Source organism: Prionailurus bengalensis, chromosome B4 (genome assembly GCF_016509475.1).
Source record: "Prionailurus bengalensis isolate Pbe53 chromosome B4, Fcat_Pben_1.1_paternal_pri, whole genome shotgun sequence".
Classification (NCBI taxonomy): Eukaryota; Metazoa; Chordata; class Mammalia; order Carnivora; family Felidae; genus Prionailurus; species Prionailurus bengalensis.
The window spans coordinates 22,654,546-22,673,583 of record NC_057358.1 but is presented as its reverse complement, the minus strand read 5'-3'; the positions used below and the strand labels follow the sequence as shown (position 1 = coordinate 22,673,583).

General features: G+C 45.9%; 1 protein-coding gene across 12 annotated transcripts in view; it reads right to left on the bottom strand.

The window, feature by feature from the left end:
- Positions 1-19,038, bottom strand: part of KIAA1217 (KIAA1217 ortholog) — a 760,759-nt gene that overhangs the window by 131,973 nt on the left and 609,748 nt on the right. For all 12 annotated transcript variants that reach the window (XM_043564643.1, XM_043564640.1, XM_043564637.1 and 9 more), the window contains one exon: positions 10,587-10,785. In XM_043564643.1, the coding sequence (XP_043420578.1) occupies positions 10,587-10,785 (199 nt within the window). The remainder of the gene's footprint in view (positions 1-10,586; positions 10,786-19,038) is intronic.

The following is a 19,038-nucleotide window of genomic DNA, read 5'->3' as shown; positions in this document are numbered from 1 at the left end:
TGCGCCCAAGAGTGCCTATGTAGGAACTCAGTCAGTATTTGCTAAAAGAATGACTTTCTTTCTTCCTACCTAACATAACACCATGTGCACCGCAGGTATTTAATATGCACTTGTTACATTGAACTCTTTTACAAAAGGCTCCTACGTTACTTGACTTTTCTTATGAAGGCAAATGGAAGCATAGGAAAACATGTAACTCCACAATCACGCAAAACCAAACTAACTGCCGAACCAAAGCATAACGCATCTTGTTCCAAAGGAACTTTCCTCCCAGGGAAAATCTTCAGCTGCATTGGCCTCATTCATTTGCCTCTGCCTTGTCAAGACCAGGACCAATATCAACATCTGGGTGCTAACTGACCATGGCTGGGGCTGACCTCCCCTGGAGCAGACAAAGGGAGGACACTGGGGAGGGAAATACCTGAGTTTCAGAAACTGGGGCGTGTGTACAAAGGGGGCGTGCAGTCCAGTGAAAAGGTCGGCCACCTTTCCATTGTTGAACCTACCTACATTTCTAAGCGTGTCAAGATGGGGGATGATAAGCTGGTTCAGGGATAAGACGGGGGCCAAAAATAGAAACAGCACAGAGTCAAAGGTGAGACAGACTTAATGAACAAGACGCTCTGCAGCTCACGGTGGGAAGGATGCATATTCCCAGACTTCCTGGGAGGGCTGTGCTGGTGAATGTGTGCTGGGATTAAATACCCTAATTTCAGGACATTATCCAGGGCAGACGTTTCAAGTCTCCATATTCTTCTGCCAAAATATAATGACTACTTTCCATCCCTTACCGAGGACTGATTAAAATGCCTTCATGTGGTGCTATGTTGTGAATTCACTCTATTTCTTTCCTAGGGCATCCTAGGACCCTAACTCAGTGATCGGCATCAGAAACAGCAACATCACCCGGGAACTTGTTAGAGCTGCCGATTTCCGGGTCCCGCCCCAGATCCACTGGATCAGAACCCCAAGAGGTAGAGCCAGACACCTCTCCTCACAAGTTCTCTGCTAACGCGTGAGAACCACTGTCCTCAATGAGAAGTGTCATGAGAAAGAATACACCAGGGTAAGCAGACAGAGACTGGCAGGGTGGGTGCTGTCTCCCTCAGGGAAGTGCACCCTGATGAGCACCGTCTGAGCAGAGGTCTGAATGAAGTGGGGAGGGGACCATGCAGGTATGGTGGTGCCAGGAAGAAGGAACCGAATCCAGGCGAAGAGAGAAGCACGGGCAGACCGGACCACTCATGCAGCCGGGGGGCAGCATGGCCAGGGTCCGTGCAGCTTCATATGGGTAGTCTGATTTATTTTCAAGTCCTGACATGGGTACCATGTGTCTTTAGTTATACTGAAATCCCCTTAAATACAAGAACCAGATTTCATACAGTTTCTAAATAACTCACCCGGGTACCTTTAACAGTGCTGGAAACTGAATAGATTCCTAATAAATGCATAAATACATAAATAGAGGGAAAAAAAACTGGGGAGTGAGCAAAACTTGTGGAGAGCAGGGGGAAGGAAAGATTTATTTTGATCGTGTTTAGCTTTACGTTACTGGGAGCCATGTAGCCAGAGATATATGAAAGCCAATTAACACCTTAGAAAAAGCCTGGAAGTGAAAAGCTGGCGGGGATATCATTTCTAATGACATTAGCCAAATTTTCTAGAACTCAAACTCAGCGTGATGAAATTAGGAGCTTTTCTTGATGGGATACAGTGAAATCAGTTAATGTCAAACAACTTTCGTTTCCCAAACTTGAGGAGGGGGCTCAGGAGATGCCAAACAGAAAAGTAGGAACAGAAGTTGAATCGGTACCAAAGGTTTTTACATTCCCGCTCGCACTGCTGAGTGAGACACCAAGTCAATGCACTGCGCAAAGGTTGCAGAGGCTAAAATGAAACCAAACCAAAATAAACAGAAAACTTGACAAACCTCATTTTCCTGTCTGGGAGAAAGGAACACTTAAAGTTTGTGACAACTGCCATAAGGCTGATCGTCCTCTCAAATGAGAAAACAATAGGAAAGAGAAGGGCATCCCAAGCCCCTATATCCATCTGCTAGGCGGCCATAACAAAGTCCCACAGACTTGGGGGCTCACAACAGAAATTTATTTTCTCACAGTTCTGGAGCCTGGAAGGCTGAGATCAAGAGTTGTTTCCTTCTGAGATTTCTCCCCTTGGCTTACAGATGCCATCTTCTCCCTGTGTCTTCCCATACCTGTCTATGTCCTTACCCTTCTTCTTATAAGGACATCAGTTCTATTGGATGAGGGCCCAGTCTAATGATCTCATTTTATTTTTTTATTTAAAAAATTTTTTACTGTTTATTTATTTTTGAGAGAGAGAGAGAGAGAACAGGAATAGGGGAGGGGCAGAGAGACATGGAGATACAGAATCCCAAGCAGGCTCCAGGCTCTGAGCTGTCAGCCCAGAGCCCGATGTGGGACTTGAACCCACGAACCGTGAGATCATGACCTGAGCCAAAGTTGGATGCTTAACAGACTGAGCACCCAGATGCCCCTAGTGACCTCATTTTAACTTAATCAACTTGTTGGAGACCCTATGTCCAAACAGTCATATTGTGAGATACTGGGAGTTAGAACTTCAACATAAGAACTTGGAAGGGGGAGCAGGCGGGGTATGATTTGGCCAATAACAGCCCCTAGGAGAGTGGTTCAGACTGACATATGATGGTAAAGACCATCACAGTGGTGGCTTGGGGCTCCAAAGCAATTTCTGGATGGAGAGAACAAGTCCACTGGTGGTCCACATAAAACATCTCCAGATTTAGAGGCCTTTTAGTTGTAATGCCATATCCCAGAGCTAACTCAAGAAATCTGCATAGGAATTCACCAGTTCCTTTACCAAAGAAGACATATGTCTACCCTCTAGCAATGCAGAACGGGTACCTTCCTGTGTTCTTATACTCTGCCTGAAATACAGACGCTGCCTAAAATCTGTTTCCAGATGTCAGTGGGCAGCCCTCTGGAGGCCACTGCTAGAATGACAGCACCACGGATAGAGCTCTACTTGAGGGTATGACATAAAGCTGGCTTACATCTCAATATTGTTTTTGGTGTTTCATAGAATATTCTTTAAAAGCTGGTGCAAAAAAAAATGTGTGGGAATTCTTATAGAATTAGATGAGCACAAAGTGTTGGTTATATTTTAAAGTCAGCTTTTGGGGCACCTGGGTGGCTCAGTCGGTTAAGCGTCCGACTTCGGCTCAGGTCATGATCTCACAGTTCGTGAGTTCGAGCCCCGCATCGGGCTCTGTGCTGACAGCTCAGAGCCTGGAGCCTGCTTCACATTCTGTGTCTCCCTCTCTCTCTCTGCCCCTTCCCTGCTCATGCTGTGTCTCTCTCTGTCTCAAAAATAAATAAACATTAAAAAACAATTTTTTTTTCAATTTTTAAATTTTTTTTTAAAGTCAGCTTTTAAAGAACACGTTAACTTGGCAAGAAACTTCTAAGTGTGCAACGAATCTCGCATTTACCAAAAAGTAACGAGACAGAGTCAACAGATTTTCATCGAGCTTTCATGGCAGAGGAAAACAGAGAACTAAATCTCTCCCCCCGCCATACGTAGTTCAGGCAACATCTCTTGATGTCTCTCATCTCTGATTCCAACCAAAACGCAGCAGCGCATATCAGAATACATCATCTGAATCCAGATATTTCCAAACCCATTCCTGGAGAGAGTACAGACTAACAGCCAGTATGACTAGCACACATTAAAAATTTGGAATTTTGTCTTCGTGGGAGAGATTCCTTCTCTAAGGCTCTTTTGTCATTCAAACCTTCAGTAGCGACATGCCCCTCAAATTTTCCTCTCCAGCTACAGTTATGTACCCCGAAGAGACAACGAGTGGTCAACGGCCAATCACTTAAGGGCCAGCTCAACTGTCAAGACTCTATCAACTCTTCCCGTGTACCAGATTAGATCACCAGAAATCTACAGAGTCCAAGAAAATGTGCCTTCTACCAACATGGCTTCACACTGGGTCCCGGGATTTTGACTTGTTATGTAAGGACGTAGCTGTATGAAAAACCTTTTCATAAGACAGCCGTTATTAAATACAACTATTACATAATACGTTGTCAACGACATTAAGATGCAGGAGTTCTTGGGTTATAGTGCTTTAGACTCTTTTTTTTTTTTTTCTAATGAACTGGTATACACCTCGTCTTAAATAATGAAATCCATTTGACTCAGTACATTTCTCATTTTATCTTCTTTTTTTGTCTTTGCTGCAATTATAGCAATTATCCCTATCTTAATTTTTCTGGCACACATATTGTGCCCAACTGCTACTTGTGTTAATTCTTGTTTTAATGGTTCTTATATACTTTTATTGTCTTTGAATGAGCCAAATCAAATCTATTTTGGATGTGGAGAGGTATAAATAACAGATAAAACTTGCCACACTTTCTTGTGTTGTCTTATGAAACCTGATGAAGGGTTCTTTTTTGAATAAGAGTATTTTTTACATCAGAAAAAAAGCAAAAACATTACCTAGGAGTCTGGGTTAGGATGGGGTATCACAGCTGTGACAGACAGAGACAAAGATTTCACACTGGCTTACTGGCAGGTTGATGTCCTGAAATCGCTTTGGAAATTTAAGTCACCTATCTAGTTATCTAACCCCATAGCTTCACCTGCAGTATTGAAATGTTTTATGTACACTTTCCAAAAAAGTGACCTGTAATTCAGGGTTAGCAACACCCCAGCTGTAGAGGAGGAGACAGAAGCAGCAGACCTCAAGTCTCCAGGACCCCTCATCGTTACGACCTACCAACGACAGACCCTGTAAAGTAACAGTGGCCTGGGAGGGCTCTGACCCTTAAAATGAATCAAATCTTCTATTCGTCTCTGTTGATGGCTCTCCTGACCTGCATCTGGTCTGTAAAGTATCCTCAAGATATTGTTCAAGGGCCTGGATCTCCTCAGGTATCATATTAACTAAACACTTTCTTCAAAGTCTGAGAAATCTGTTACAGGGTTTCAACCCAGGAGTTAATAGCAAGAGATTTCGAAAGGCATCTGATGAACTTTATCTTTTCAAAATAAGCACAAACAAACCATGAATCTACACAGTAATCTTTTACAAGAACATTCTTTCTTATGGGTGAATTGAGAGCCAAGAGGGTAAACTTGAATAAGGAAAGAAGTTTCCTTCTTTCAGAAAACCTCATGTATGAAAACCCATACTTACATCACAAAACCACGCTCCACTATACCAGAGGATTTCTGGAAATACTCCCACAAACCCATTTTTTTCTTAGCTTAAAGATTGATTCAGTTCTGGGGCATCTGGATGGCTCAGTCGGTTAAGGCTCCGACTTCGGCTCAGGTCATGATCTCACTGTGAGTTTGAGCCCCGCGTCGGGCTCTGTGCTGACCGCTCAGAGCCTGGAGCCTGCTTGGGATTCCGTGTCTCCTTCTCTCTCTTTACCCCTCCCCCACTCGCGCTCTGTCTCTGTCTCTCAAAAATAAATCAACATTAAAAAAAAAAAGATTGACTCAGTTTACAAAAACTACCTTTCAGGACATTCATTACCTCAAGTGCAGCAAGAAAAGTAAGAGGCAATCCTTTTGACTCACCCAATATAGTCAAATTAAAGTATGCAAGGACTTGTGTTGTATACAGGAAATTTCTTCGTAATTTCTTTCTTTCCTTTTTTTTTCCTTCCCCCAAACCCCTGGTCCATTTAATGTTTTTACTCTGTGTGTGTGTGTGTGTGTGTGTGTGTGTGTGTGTTAGTAGTTTAGTATAGCTCATTTTCAAACGAAATCTTACATAAAACTACAATCTTTATGGCAGAGAAAACTCCACAGAACTCTAGAATTGTAGGAAACACAGTTGAAAAACCCTGTCTCCAAGTCATTCTTCAGTTTACTGCCAAGTCTCTAGAAGTCATCAGTTTGTATCTACTGGTAATTATATTTTCTGAAACACACAACAGGAAGCACTACATTTTCTCTGCAAACACAGGAATCAGGGTTTGTATCAGTCAGGGTTCACTTGCAGAGCCTGAGCCAGCTCTGGCTACTTTAAGCAGAAACTGACTTATTGAATGGTTTGCACAACCACTGAACTGAATCTCCACTGTAGAGCTGGGACACCGCAGAACCCGTTTGACAATGAGGAAGCTTCCTGCCACCCTGGATGGCTAAGACTCCAAAGCCCCTGCTGCCTTGAGCAGTAAGCTGTTAATACCATCAGCGATTCAGGCCACACTTGAGCCCTAGGTACCAGAAAAAGGGGTGCCTTGCACTCTGATTCTAAACACTAGCTTTAGTGACTACACCCTGGGATAATGACAAATGATCCTAAAGAAAAGCCAAAAGCTTTCATATGTGCCTTGGTCCCTACTGGTGGAACCCAGACAGAGCACTGGATATTCCAGAACGAGTCTGCATTGCAGCACAGTAGAAGGTAGGAGTAGACAATGCCAGCCAGCCACCATGCCCACCCACGCCTGTCTGCTTAGTTCCATGCTAGAGAAAATACTGTCCTTTGGTCGTACCCTAAAAAGATCAGGAGTGTGCCCCAGAACCAACTGACTTGCTACAAAACTCTCTTTGTAATTTTTTGTTTTTACATTACATCTCCGTCATCATTGGTGCTCGGGACAACAAATTTCATACCTGTTTCACTTACTCTGTAGAGCAATACTTCTTTGCATTTGTCTGACATTGATTTTAACTATCCACAGGCTAAGCCTTCATGCTGAAACAGTAAAGTGCTCAAATATGAGTCTTATAGTCTCTGCCCCAACCCTTCTTGGCTTTCCACTTTGTAGACGGGGGCGGTTTCCTCAACCCTTTGCTCTAACATCCTACCCATTCTTGTGCACAGGAACAGAGATTCCGGCAACCATGAACCCTTTGTCCCCCCCCCCCCCCCCCAAATCACTCTCAGAGAATGATCACCCTCGCCGTTACCATTCTGGAATAAAAGAACAGACACAGAGATGCTCAGGAATTCACATGCGCTGAGAAAATTCTCCCTCAATTAGTCTAAAATCCTCCCGAGCCGTTTAAAATCATTCTTGTTTGTCGAGGCTGAGTCTTTAAAAGGCAGTTTGTTACAGAAGTGGCAATGCCTCTGGCTGCCGGCTTGGCATGGGAGCTCTCTTTTCCACAGCTAACCGTTCAGAATATGGTCAACAAAGGCATCTGGCTGCAGCGAGGAGGAAGTTGCTGCTGCTGTTCTTATTTTCACGGGAGTTTTATTTTCAAATTCCTGAGGGCACACAGAAGGGTGGGAACATCTTGTGGCTACCCTTTCCCCAAAGCCGACTGTGGAGCCTCTAGACATCAGCCCCTGCCCATGGTCGCATTCCAGACAGGCATTTATAAGACAGCAATGATTAAAAGCAAATGGCTCCGTCGTTAAGGCCCAGACCTAGTATCAGCGGGACATTTTTTCGCGGAAATTATTGCTAAAACCAAAACTCGACGGCAGAGCATTTTACTTTATTTTGTGGACTTCCTTTCTCCTCATCTTCTCTATTTTCACCAAAGAGAGAGGGAAGGAGAAATGACATGAGTTCCATGGAGGAAGAGTGCATCCGGGCTCCGGATGGGTAGAGCGCGGCAGGGAAGTGAACCTACAGAGTTGGCCCATCGTTGCAACCTGACCATGTTATGGATCCGAGACCCTGAGCAGATGTCTCTATGTACCTCTCTGCTTTGTAGATCTCCAAGAATGGCTACCTTTGCCTTCAGCATGGGAAAGGGCTCGTGGGTTCTGCTGTCATCGGGCTGTGCCTGCAGTCCCAGAGTCCCCTCCCCGATGGGAAGCCCGCATCCTGCGTGCAGGGAGAGTGCTATGCAGACACCAGCATATCTAACTTCCCTGTGCTGAACAACGCCTCGTGCTCTCCCCCCCTTGTCTCTCCTCCACGCCTTCTGAAAGCCTCTGTGACACACGATGTCCACCAAGCACCGTGCCCAGCCCCCCTGGGCTCCTCTCATCCCTTGAATATGCTAAAGTAATGGAAAGGAGGAATTAGTCGGGTGGAAAAATGATTAAGCAGGCAAGTTTATCTCCAGGCACAGGCTGCCTGAAGTGAGAGCAGGTTTCGTGCCCTCCAGGGAGCGAGAGTGGTTTGAGGATTCTGCGTGCTCCTGGCCCCCACTCTCAAGGAGCCCAGGTCTCTTCCTGGTGCTGCCTGAGCTGGGGGAAGCCTCCTCTCCAGTGATTCCTTGTCCAGGTGCAGAAGCTTGGCCTCCACAGACGGGTCCTGGAGGTGCACATGGTGCAGCCCCTCGGGTGAGGAGAGAGAAGCACTATCCTTGGGTGCAAAATTTAAGGGGCCTCCCCAAAGTCAGCAATCAGGATAAACAATATTTTCATGAGAAATTTTTAAAAACCAAAATCAGTGCAAAAATCCATTATGGACAAACTATGACAATTTTAAATAAAGACAGGATCGCCAGGGCTCCGGGAGAGATCTGAAAATTCTGCAGAGGCATATAAAGTGACAGTGCACAGATCCCCAAAGTTAACCGGGGCTTCCAAATGGCACCGGCGCTGGGTCTGCCGGAGGCTGCGGCTGGGTCCCCCATCCGTGGAGTCATCGCCACGTTCCTCCGCCACCAAGTGCTGGAGGCCACCCACTGCTCCTGGTCCTGGGCTCTCTGGGGGACCCGCTCTTCCCGGAGCCTGTGTGTGCATATTAAATAAGGCCAGGCACACTAGGGATTTTCCCGAACACAAGGCTGAGCAAGGCCCCCGGCAGGGAGATTGTGTTTAGACTCTCCCTGACTCACACTTTCCTGTTTATTTCCCATGCTGGCTCAACTGAATGACGCCACGAGGCCAGGTGCGGCTAGGAGGACATTCCCAAATTGGCCACCAAGAGGCGGCCAAGGGCAGAGCCGACGCCTCTGGCCTTGCGCCAGCCTCCTTTCTGGAACCGTGGCTCCCCTTGCTTGCTTGGGCCAACTTCTCATTGCTCTCCTCTCTGCTCACTGTATTCCTTTGTTTCTGCCCGAGAGTTGTAAAGCTCACAGGCCAAAAAGTGCCTTGCGGAGCTGGAAGAATAAACACCTTGGATACATTTTTTAATCTGCCGTGACTCTGCACTCACCAGAACGTCAGAGCAAGGTGTGCTCAGGAAAACCAAGCCCCTTGCAGAGAAGCACGGCCACCTCACGAGAAAACACCAGCCACCCTCAGCCGTTCGTAGGGCAAGGCAGCTCCTGGTCCCGGCAGCTTCTCTGCCCCCACTTGCTTCCTGAACCCCGCCAGGATCTACCTGCACTCCCAGCTGTGCCTGGCTGCTGGAGGAAAGTCCTGCCAGCCAGACAAAGGATGCACTGTCCAGCAGGCTCAGTGTTCCCCAGGTATGGAGGAAGGCGCACAGGCATTTCTTATCTTCACTTTATTTTGCAAAGCACAGGCTATCTTTACAGAGACCTGAACCTCACTCATTTCCTGCAAAGCACAAAAGAGAAATCCCCCCTCCCCGATGGGCACAAACTCGGTGGGGGTAAAGCACGGAGCGCTGTCATCCAGATTGGAGCACCCCAGCCACGTGCTGGTGTGGAAGCCTGTGTCGTCGGGACACTGTCCGGGCCCAGGGTCCCCCTATGTGGCCCATTCCTTCATCTGTATGTGAGGTTGATAGGAAATGGAGGCCTGTTTCTGCTGTCTAACTATGGGACCTCAAGAAACAAAAAACAAACCAAGAAAAGATAAAAACAGATGTTTTGTAATTTTCTTCTGTAATTTGTAAAATTACAAATATAATTTGTAAAAAAAAAAAAAAAAACCTGCATTATTAACCCAAGAGGAACTATACACAATTTAATGTAAAAAAGTAGCATTGATAATGCAAATAATAATAGTTTGGTTTCTTTTAAAGGACAGCCAGCACAACGTCTGAAACCAGTTTTCTCATCCTCTGCAACCAAGGGAACAAAATCGAGATTCCTCCTCACAGCTTTCTGCTCTTTTCGCCTTCAAGCAAGGTATCTGCTAGGTTTTATGGGGCATAATTTAGCTATTTTCTGCAGGGCCCAGCCCTGAAGCCGTTTGTGGGTTGATTCTGTCCCTGTCTGCTCTTACCCCATGACCTCATCTATCCGCAAAAACAAGTACTGACCTGGACCCTTAAAACGGCAGGTTAAGCTTATGAAATGGGCAGAGAGGTCTAAATCCTTACGGCCTGTACATTTTGTTAAAGGGCCCAAAACTTCTTCTAAAGCAAAGCAAGATAGAAAGTGAATTTCCAGTCTAAAAAAGCAAATGATCGTTGGTAAAGGCAGAACAATAGAATCCTTCCGCTTTCCCTAAAAGCTTGTTGAAAGGAAAAGCGATACCAAACACACGCCCCCTGTGCTGGTGGGAGAAACAGCCCTGTGTTTACGGCTGTCACTAACAGTCATGGGGCCTAGCCCGAGTTTGGACGTGCTGTTTCTTCAGCTTGATGCAAAAGTAGTGAAGTTCCCTGGGACTTGTGTTATGACAAAACGAGATCTAATTAATATTCGGATGCAAGGATATGTGCTCAGAAGCATAAAAATACATACGTGCAGTAATGAAAAGGCATCAGAAACTGCCCACCGAGGCTTACCCAGAGATCTTTCTTTCGTCTGGTTGGTTGACCTCACCACCGGGAGACTCGCTCGAGTTCGGCTGCCTCTGGAAAAAGGACTTGGAACTTCTCCCTCAGACATGGCTTCCAAAGAATCACCAGACGTCTCTGATAAATGCTCGGCAGGGTCGCCCAGATTGGGAGGTTGAGGACTGTGAGACAGTTTGGGGCTTCTTGTCTGCAAAAGGCAGTTGAGAGAAAGTAGGAAAATAAATGACTATTAATTATGCTGAAAATATTTGCAATGCCATCAAGGTCTGCCGATCCTGGCAAACAGTGTGCTAGGGAAAAAACTCCATCAGAAGGACTGGACACAGAAAACTGAAAACCCAGTGGGTCAAAGTACCAGTTGTGAAAGTTACTGGAAAAAAAAAAAAAAACTGCCCCCAAGTATCCCATTAAGATTTTTATCACTGCTCATCTGTACAAATGCCACCTTGGGCAAGGAGCTGCAGGCAAGCCACATCATGGGAAAGAATGATAGCAAATCAATCCCTTTGGCCAAATTCTAAGAGTTGTTATGACAACAGATGGGATTGTGCGTGTTTAAATATGCCTCAATGGATGATGCACTCACCCCACAGTAAACCGAACACAGCCAGTCCTTCAAAGTCTTACAGCAAGACTGTTTCCAAAATCAGTAAACTCAGATTGTGAGGGAGATATTTATATCACAGTTGAATTTCTTCTTTTGAGGCCCCAATCCCATAGGTAAGATTGCATCTACCTTTGGTTATTACTGACCTTGCTAATCAGCAGGAAGTGTTTATAACAACTTACACACACACTCGACACATAATTGCATTTTTAGTTATCTATACCACAATGCAGGAAATTTAATGTGGAAAATGCCCATAACCTATTAGTCAATAACATTCCTTGAACATGGACTACTGGCTGAGCATTGTGGGAGATGCAGAAAAGAAGAGACAACGTGTTGCCTAGGGTCAAAACGTTCGAGAACTGATTGGTACAATTAGTGAAGGGCAAAAGGTAACACAAGACAGTGTGTAACCAAGTGTCAGCTATGCACTATGTGGTACATCCAGTCACCTTTTCAACAGACATATATCGAGTACCCACCATGCTCCAGGCACTGTGCTCGGTACTGGGCCAGAATGATGCACAAAACCCACATGCCCCTGCCCTCATGGTGTTTACAGTCTAGTCAGGGGACCAGCACCAAAGGCGAATTCAAGGTGCAGTGAGACTCTGCTAACTCAGACTGGTGGGGGTGGGGTGCTTGAGTGGAGAATCAGACACGGAAACTGTGCTCTCAAAACAGAGGAAAGCTGTGGGGCGCCTGGGTGACTCAGTCGGTTAAGCGTCCGACTTCAGCTCAGGTCATAATCTCACAGTCCGTGGGTTCGAGCCCCGTGTCAGGTTCTGTGCTGATAGCTCAGAGCCTGGAGCCTGTTTCAGATTCTGTGTTTCTCTCTCTTTCTCTCTCTCTGCCCCTCCCCCACTTGTGCTCTCTCTCTGTCAAAAATAAACATTAAAAAAAAAAAAAAAAGAGGAAAGAGGTAAGCTGGGAGGAGGGGGTAAACCGGAGGGTAGGGATAAAGAGAAGGAGAGGCACTCCAAGTGGAGGGGACAGCAAGTGCAAAGTCCCCGACGCAGAAGGAGGTGACAAGCCCTGGAGGCTTGCTGGGGCAGGTGTCCAGCAGAGATCAGATCACAGAGCCTCAGAGTCAAGGTGAGGGTGCTCATTCGGATTCTAAGATACCAGAACTCCACAGAGGAATTTTAGGCAGGCCAAGAGGCCAGGGGGCCAGGATCAGATACATTTTTTTTTTGAAGATCACTGGAGCTATTGTGTGGAGGTCAGAGATTATACTGTGGAAGGTCAGAGAAAGGGAGTCAGCAAAAGTAGGGGATTAGGCTGAATAAACGCATGTCCGCTTTCCCCTCTCGCACTGCCCATCGTGACCAGCATCGCATGATTCCAGGCACCTTCTGGAAGGCAAACTGATCAGAATTAATCAGGCAGGTGAATTTTCTCTTACTAAGATACCAAAGGTGCTGAGGGGCTGGTGGCAGGCTACAGGCAGTCCACAGCAGCTAGTTTTGGGGTTTACTTGCATTCTTGAATTTCCTTTAAGACTTCCCAAGGCTGCCACTGCGTTTTGAAGTTAAGCACCGAGACACTTAACTCTCTAGGCAGGAGCAACTTCGTGGGTGGACACCCTATGCCCCACACAGGACCCCACACTTCATAGGGTTCCATGCTTGGTTTATTGTTCTGCTGTGGCTGTCTTGAAACTCTTAGTGATTTTTGGAACAAGGTACGGTGAAAATTATCTAGCCAGATACACCAGGGAACCCTGTGAGGGTTCAATGATCGGTTTCTTTCCCCTCTTTCTTGCTAAAAGTACAAGGAGACCCCTCTTGGCAGGGGCACTCTTGCAGTATCTACACGCTCGCTCCTTGCTACACCTCTCAGCACCTTTCCACAGAGGAAAACTGGAAACGGGAAGATCCGCACACTCCCTGAAGTGTGGAGTGTGGCTTCCGGGAGAGGATCAACCTGGGTGTTCCACAGGAAACTCTCAGCGCAGATTACTTGCCAGAAAGGACAGCCATTAACAGTGAAATTGTCTCGTTGGGTTAATTCTTGTGCGCAAGCCCCCAAAGTGGTTTATTCCCAGATTTATTTTCCATAAAGTCTGCTTCTGTAATAAAGATTGGGATCTGGCTTTGGCACCCTGTGAGAATATTACTGGACTAGAAAAATCTTCCTTAAATCACTGTGTGGCTCACCAAGGTCTAGATACATTCGTAGGGTCTCCAAAGAAGTAGTTACCTGGCTGCTACACTCAGCAGAATACCAAGGTAAGATGTCCTCACTGTGACTTAAAAAAAAAAAAGAAAGACTACACATTCGATTTAGCAAAATAGCCAAGAAATAATATTACTTGAAGCAACGTGGCCACGTCGACGACCTCTGCCGTGTGGTCATCTCTGCACCCCACGGCACCTATGGTCCAGTTGATGAGTTGTCATTTTCCATTGCGAAAAGGATAATCCTCGAAGAAAATCAGAATCAAATTTCTATTTCTTGTACAGGGTCATCGTGGTGGTAGTGTGCATAAAAATAGAAATGTAAGGGGTAATCTTTTTTTTTTAACTTCCTGTACACAGCTACTTAGTTCCAAATATAAATTTCCTTTTTTCTGTGTCATTCATTTTCCCACTGCAAACTATCACTGCATATTAGCAATCTCCTCACAGGGTACCCCCTCCCAGATGCCAGCTCGCTGCTGAGACATCATTTAGTGCAGAGAAAAGACAATGGAAATTGCTGACACTAACTAGTGTCAGATACTCTGTGATTGGATATACGAAAAAAGAAAAGTCAAAAAGCATTCAGAACAGGGTCTCTGTATGCAACACAGGGCTAGGCTCCTGGGGTTAGAAGCACTGCTTTCTGGTTCTTGAGATCATAAGGCATTTCAGGGATATTTCGGGGCCAAGGATAATATATGCATAACAGCTGGGCAAGAAGAACTAACTGTGAGTGCAGAAAGGGTTTGGGGGAGTAGCTGTTGACACCGAAGGGTGGGTCAGGAGAGGAGGAAAAACGTGGGTGAACATGCTAAGAGACACGCACTTGCGCCCGTGTCCTCAGGTCTTTAGGCGCTCGGGGACACACAGGAGAAGGTGGGACAAGTGCTGGCCCCTTAAGGGACTTGTTCTCCTGGGCGCACGCTGAGGCATGATGTCGCTCTGCTGTCTCAACTGAACCAACAGACACATCGTCCAAAGCAGTGCAGTCCCAAGCTGTATCCTTCCCTAGGCAACCCCGGGGCAGGATTTTGCCTCCTGCTAACCTCTTTGGTAACACTGAACACATGGAGAAGTTTCACTTTTGTTATTTGACTTGATGCTCAGCAATCTTTGAAAGAGTTCCTGCCCCCAAACGATGTCCCTGTTCTCTGAGGAATTCTTCCCTGCCCATGTGGATAAGCACCTGAAGCCCCATGTCCCATACTTAGGATGGACAGACATTGCAGCTACCTGGGGACAGTCCTGCTTTTGCCTGTTGTCCCAGTGTGATTATTAGTAGAAATGCCCTTTCACTCTCAAGCATGTACTGGCATGAGCAATTAAGTGTAGAGTCACCCATTCCCAGCCAGTCTCAGCTGACTGGACCAAGTAGTAGTCACCTGACTTGGGCTGGACCAATCATATTCTCTCCCTTAAACATGGAGACCTGGGACACAGGAGCTATTTCATTAGTGCCTCATGAGAATTTGAAATGTGAGGCCATATGAACTCATGGCTGAAATCGACAGGGAATGTGAAACAGGAAGAGTGCAGAGAAAGGATGAGGCAGATCTGTTCAAGAAAACAGACAAGAGATGTTCATGACCTGAAAGACAGACAGCATCTATGTGGGCCATTGGGCATCTCGGTTTCTGATTCCAGCACATTGTGGGGGGCCTTTCCCATGAATTCCTTCCAATTATTTCCATTTTGGTTCTTAAACTAGTTTGAGATGACTTTGTGCCTTGCAACAAGCCATCACGTGACAAAGACCAATTCTAACGGCTCCCCTGCCTGGGCTGTTAACGATGCTAGCGTGTTTCCAATATTAGCAGTAAGACACGGAGAAAGCTAAACTCTTCAGAGTTTGGTTCCCATTATTTTGTAGTTCATAGAGTCAAATCTCTTTAAAAACTCTTTTTAAAAAATCTCTTTAAAAAGCATGATGTAGGGTTACTAAGATGTTATTTTGCAAAGGCACCCAAATATGTCTTACTGAAATTTTCACTGCGTATGCTATTATTACTACACAAGAAAGGAGAGGTTCAATAACAAAAAAGGGGGGGGAGGCAGGATGCTCACACGCTTTCAGATTTGGCCTGATAAAGAAGTCTTTACGTTGGGAGTTATTCCCATTTGGCTCAGGCGAAGTCTCCATCAGGCATCGTCTACAGCATGGCATTTGGAGTCTCTGCCCTAAGCTCCTGAGCGAGAGCTGACCCTCACTGGGGAAGACGCGTGGAGCAGTGGATGGTAGAAATGTTATGTGAGCCATATGAGCAGGACTCAAGGGTTTGGAAGGCTGCATTTCCCTCCCTGCTTCATGGAGACCTGTGATACCAACCATCCTCCCCTCTGTTTCTATCACTGCCTTCTAAACGTTTACCTCAAATCACCAACTGACCTCAAACGTACAAACCCAAATGGGAAGTCCTTTGGAGTCATGCACAAAGGGATGGTTTGTGTAAACCTGGCCACCTGAACTCCATTTAGCCTTTCTAGTCTTCCCTTCTTCAAAGAAAGCTTTCTATCACCAAGAGATGCTGGGGTGACAGGCTTCACGCAGATCCTGCCTTTGCTTCATGCACAGAATGGTCCTCTAGAAAACGGTGACAGGAGCGAGCAGGGACTAACAAACCGATGCCTGCTTCACTGTGATCGACACACGGTAATCTCATTAAACCCTCGCTGCTTCATGATACTGGTTGCCGCTGAGAAAACAAATCATTTACACAACTTGCCTGAAATTCTAGCAAGTGAAGCAACTGGGACCAAGTCTGTAAGATTCCAGAGCTGGCGGTCAGTGGTAAAGTCATTTAACCAGGAGTCTGGAGACGCTGGCTCCAGTTCAGCTTCTACCAAAAAGTGGGTGGTATTTAGCCTAACTAAGTCATAGTTTCTCATCTGTAAGACCAGAGGCTGAACTAGTTGGTAGTGAGTCCTTTCAGGAGTAAAATCTCGTAACTTAGGGGTGCCTGGGTGGCTCAGTCGGTTGAGCATCTGACTTCGGCTCAGGTCATGATCTTCCTGGTTCCTGAGTTCGAGCCCTGCATCGGGCTCTGTGCTGATGGCTCAGAGCTGGAGCCTGCTTTGGATTCTGTGTCTCCCTCTCTCTCTGCCCCTGCCCCGCTCATGCTCTCTGTCTCAAAACACACACACACACACACACACACACACACACACTTAAAATTTCCTAACTTAGACATACACACTACACAAAGAAGCAAAAACTATGTCACTCAGACTTTCATTTACTAAGATTTCCTTCAAATTATTTACCTGATTGCACTTGCTTGATAGAAATGTGCGGCTTAGCTAGCACTAAGATTTAGGTTTCCACACTTTCCTCCCCAAGTGCATGCAACATGGTTGCACAGCATTAATTTTTAAAAGACTGCCACACTTGCACTTTATCATCATGAACAAATATTTGCTGAAATGTTCACCAGGAGCATTATGCTGTACGAGGAGATCAAATTTATTCTTATTCTTCGCACTGCTGTTGTATTTGGAGACCAAAGCCAAAGAGAAAGGCAAGTTTAAGCTAGAGGCTTTGATGATGGGTTTCCATTCCCATCTTTCGGATCCCTGGAAGTCAAAGTTGAAATGCCGAGATCCAGAAAAGGAAACCTGCAAATGTAGCTTTATATAATATGTTCACCTTCAGGAGCGGTGAGGCGTCTGGTTAGCCAGGTGACTCACGTCACTTCAAATTATGTCATATTTTGAGAACAAAACTCAACGTTGGCTTCCTGAAGTTTTGCATCATCCTAATTAGTGCCCAGTTTCCACAGAGAATTCAGAAATATGACATTTCAAACGTATTTGGAATAATTCATTATGCTAATAGGGTTGACTTTGGATAAAATAGGTTTCAACTGTGCAACTCGTACCTGGATTTTTTGGTATACTGTAAGTATATTTTCTTTTCCTTACGATGTCCTCAATACCATTTTCTTTTCTCTGGCTTACTGTATTGTAAGATTACAGTATATAACACATATAATATACAAAATATGAGTTCACTGACTGTTTACGTTATCGGCAAGGCGTCCAGTCAATAGTAAGCTATTGGTGGTTGTTCTGGGGGAGTCAGAAGTTATACACACAGATTTGACTGTGTGGGGGGTCGGCTCCCCAAGCCCTGCGTTGTTCGAGGATCAGCAGGACTCATTAACTGACTTGGTTAATTTGATCACGACATTCAGACACTGTAATCTCTTTAATTCTTGTGCTTGGGGAGCTTTTGACTCAAACCTAGTTAAAATTCTGACTTGAGTTGAAGAGAACTTTCTGGCTGTTAAGTACTCTCGTGAAAGATTCAAGGTGCAAACTATTAGAAGTTAACAACGATGGATCATCCCCAGACTTTCGTTTTCTCTCTCATCCCTGCTTCATGTTCCTCTGGCTTCCGGAGAATTAACGAGCTGTCGCTAAGGAAAGTTTAAGTTTCTCTACTCACAGAGTCTTTCTACAAACCATAGCACAATCACTTGCCTTCCTTCTTTGCCTCTCCTTGTTTACAAATGACTTTACTTTAAACAAATTTTTAATAAGTGTATTTATTTATTTTCAGAGAGAGAGAGAGAGAGAGAGAGAGAGAAAGAGAGAGAGAACAAGAGGGAGAGGGAGAGGGGCAGAGAGAAGGACAAACAGAATCCTAAGCGGGGATGCAGCTTACAAACTGTGAGATCATAACCTGAGCCGAGATCAAAAGTCAGACATTTAACTGTGCCACCTAGGTGCCCCCCCCCCGAATTCTTTTATTTAATATCTACATCCAATGGGGAGGCCCGAACTCATGACCCCGAGATCAAGAGTCACATGCTCCACTGACTGAACCAGCCGGGAGCCCCTCCTTGTTTCCAAATTCTAAGGCATCTGCTGGGCTTGGAACAGGGGACGGGAAGAACGGCAAAAGCTCACCGAGGACACCTGGCTCCCATCCTGCCTCCATCCTTACGGAAACCCACCCCAGATGGCTGTATCTGCATCGACCGACATCGGCTCCCTTCGGGTGGCCCGGCTGCCGCCGTCAGGTAAGCCTGGGACCCACAGCCAGGCACGTGTCAGAAGCAGCGGGCCCTGGTCTCTGCAAGGCTCTTTGGCTACTTCCCACAACTTCTGCGGCTGAGGGCCAGAAAAACAAAACCCAAGCCGCTGTCTCCTCAAGGGCCATTCTTCTGCTGATGGCCAGGCTGGGGAATAGACAGAGGACATCCACAGTTCTAGAACATGTCAGGTGGACGTGAGAACTATAATACACACGTAAGACAGAATTGCTTGGTTTTATAGCAATTATGAAAGTTTTGGGTGGGTCTGGTGCCAAAGACTTAGAGGAGAAGAAATCAGCTTTTATTTTTAATAGAAAACGTGAGTGCAAGCACTAAAGGGTCCTGCTGTCGGTGTAAACACACACACAACTGACTGTTTAGTGCATATCCGCGTGCCATGAGAGCAGCTCGGGGACACGTGCCAGCTTTCCAGTCAACCAGGAACTTCTGGGCCTTGCGACCGGAAGGGCATATCTGCACAAGCCCCCCTTTGACGCCAACTTGCAACCGTGCACACCTGAGATTCTTAGAAGTCCCTTCTGTCTGAAGTTTAGCTCTGAAAATCAGTATTTCCCTTCCTCAGCTTGGACCGAGGGGACGCGTTTTCTCTG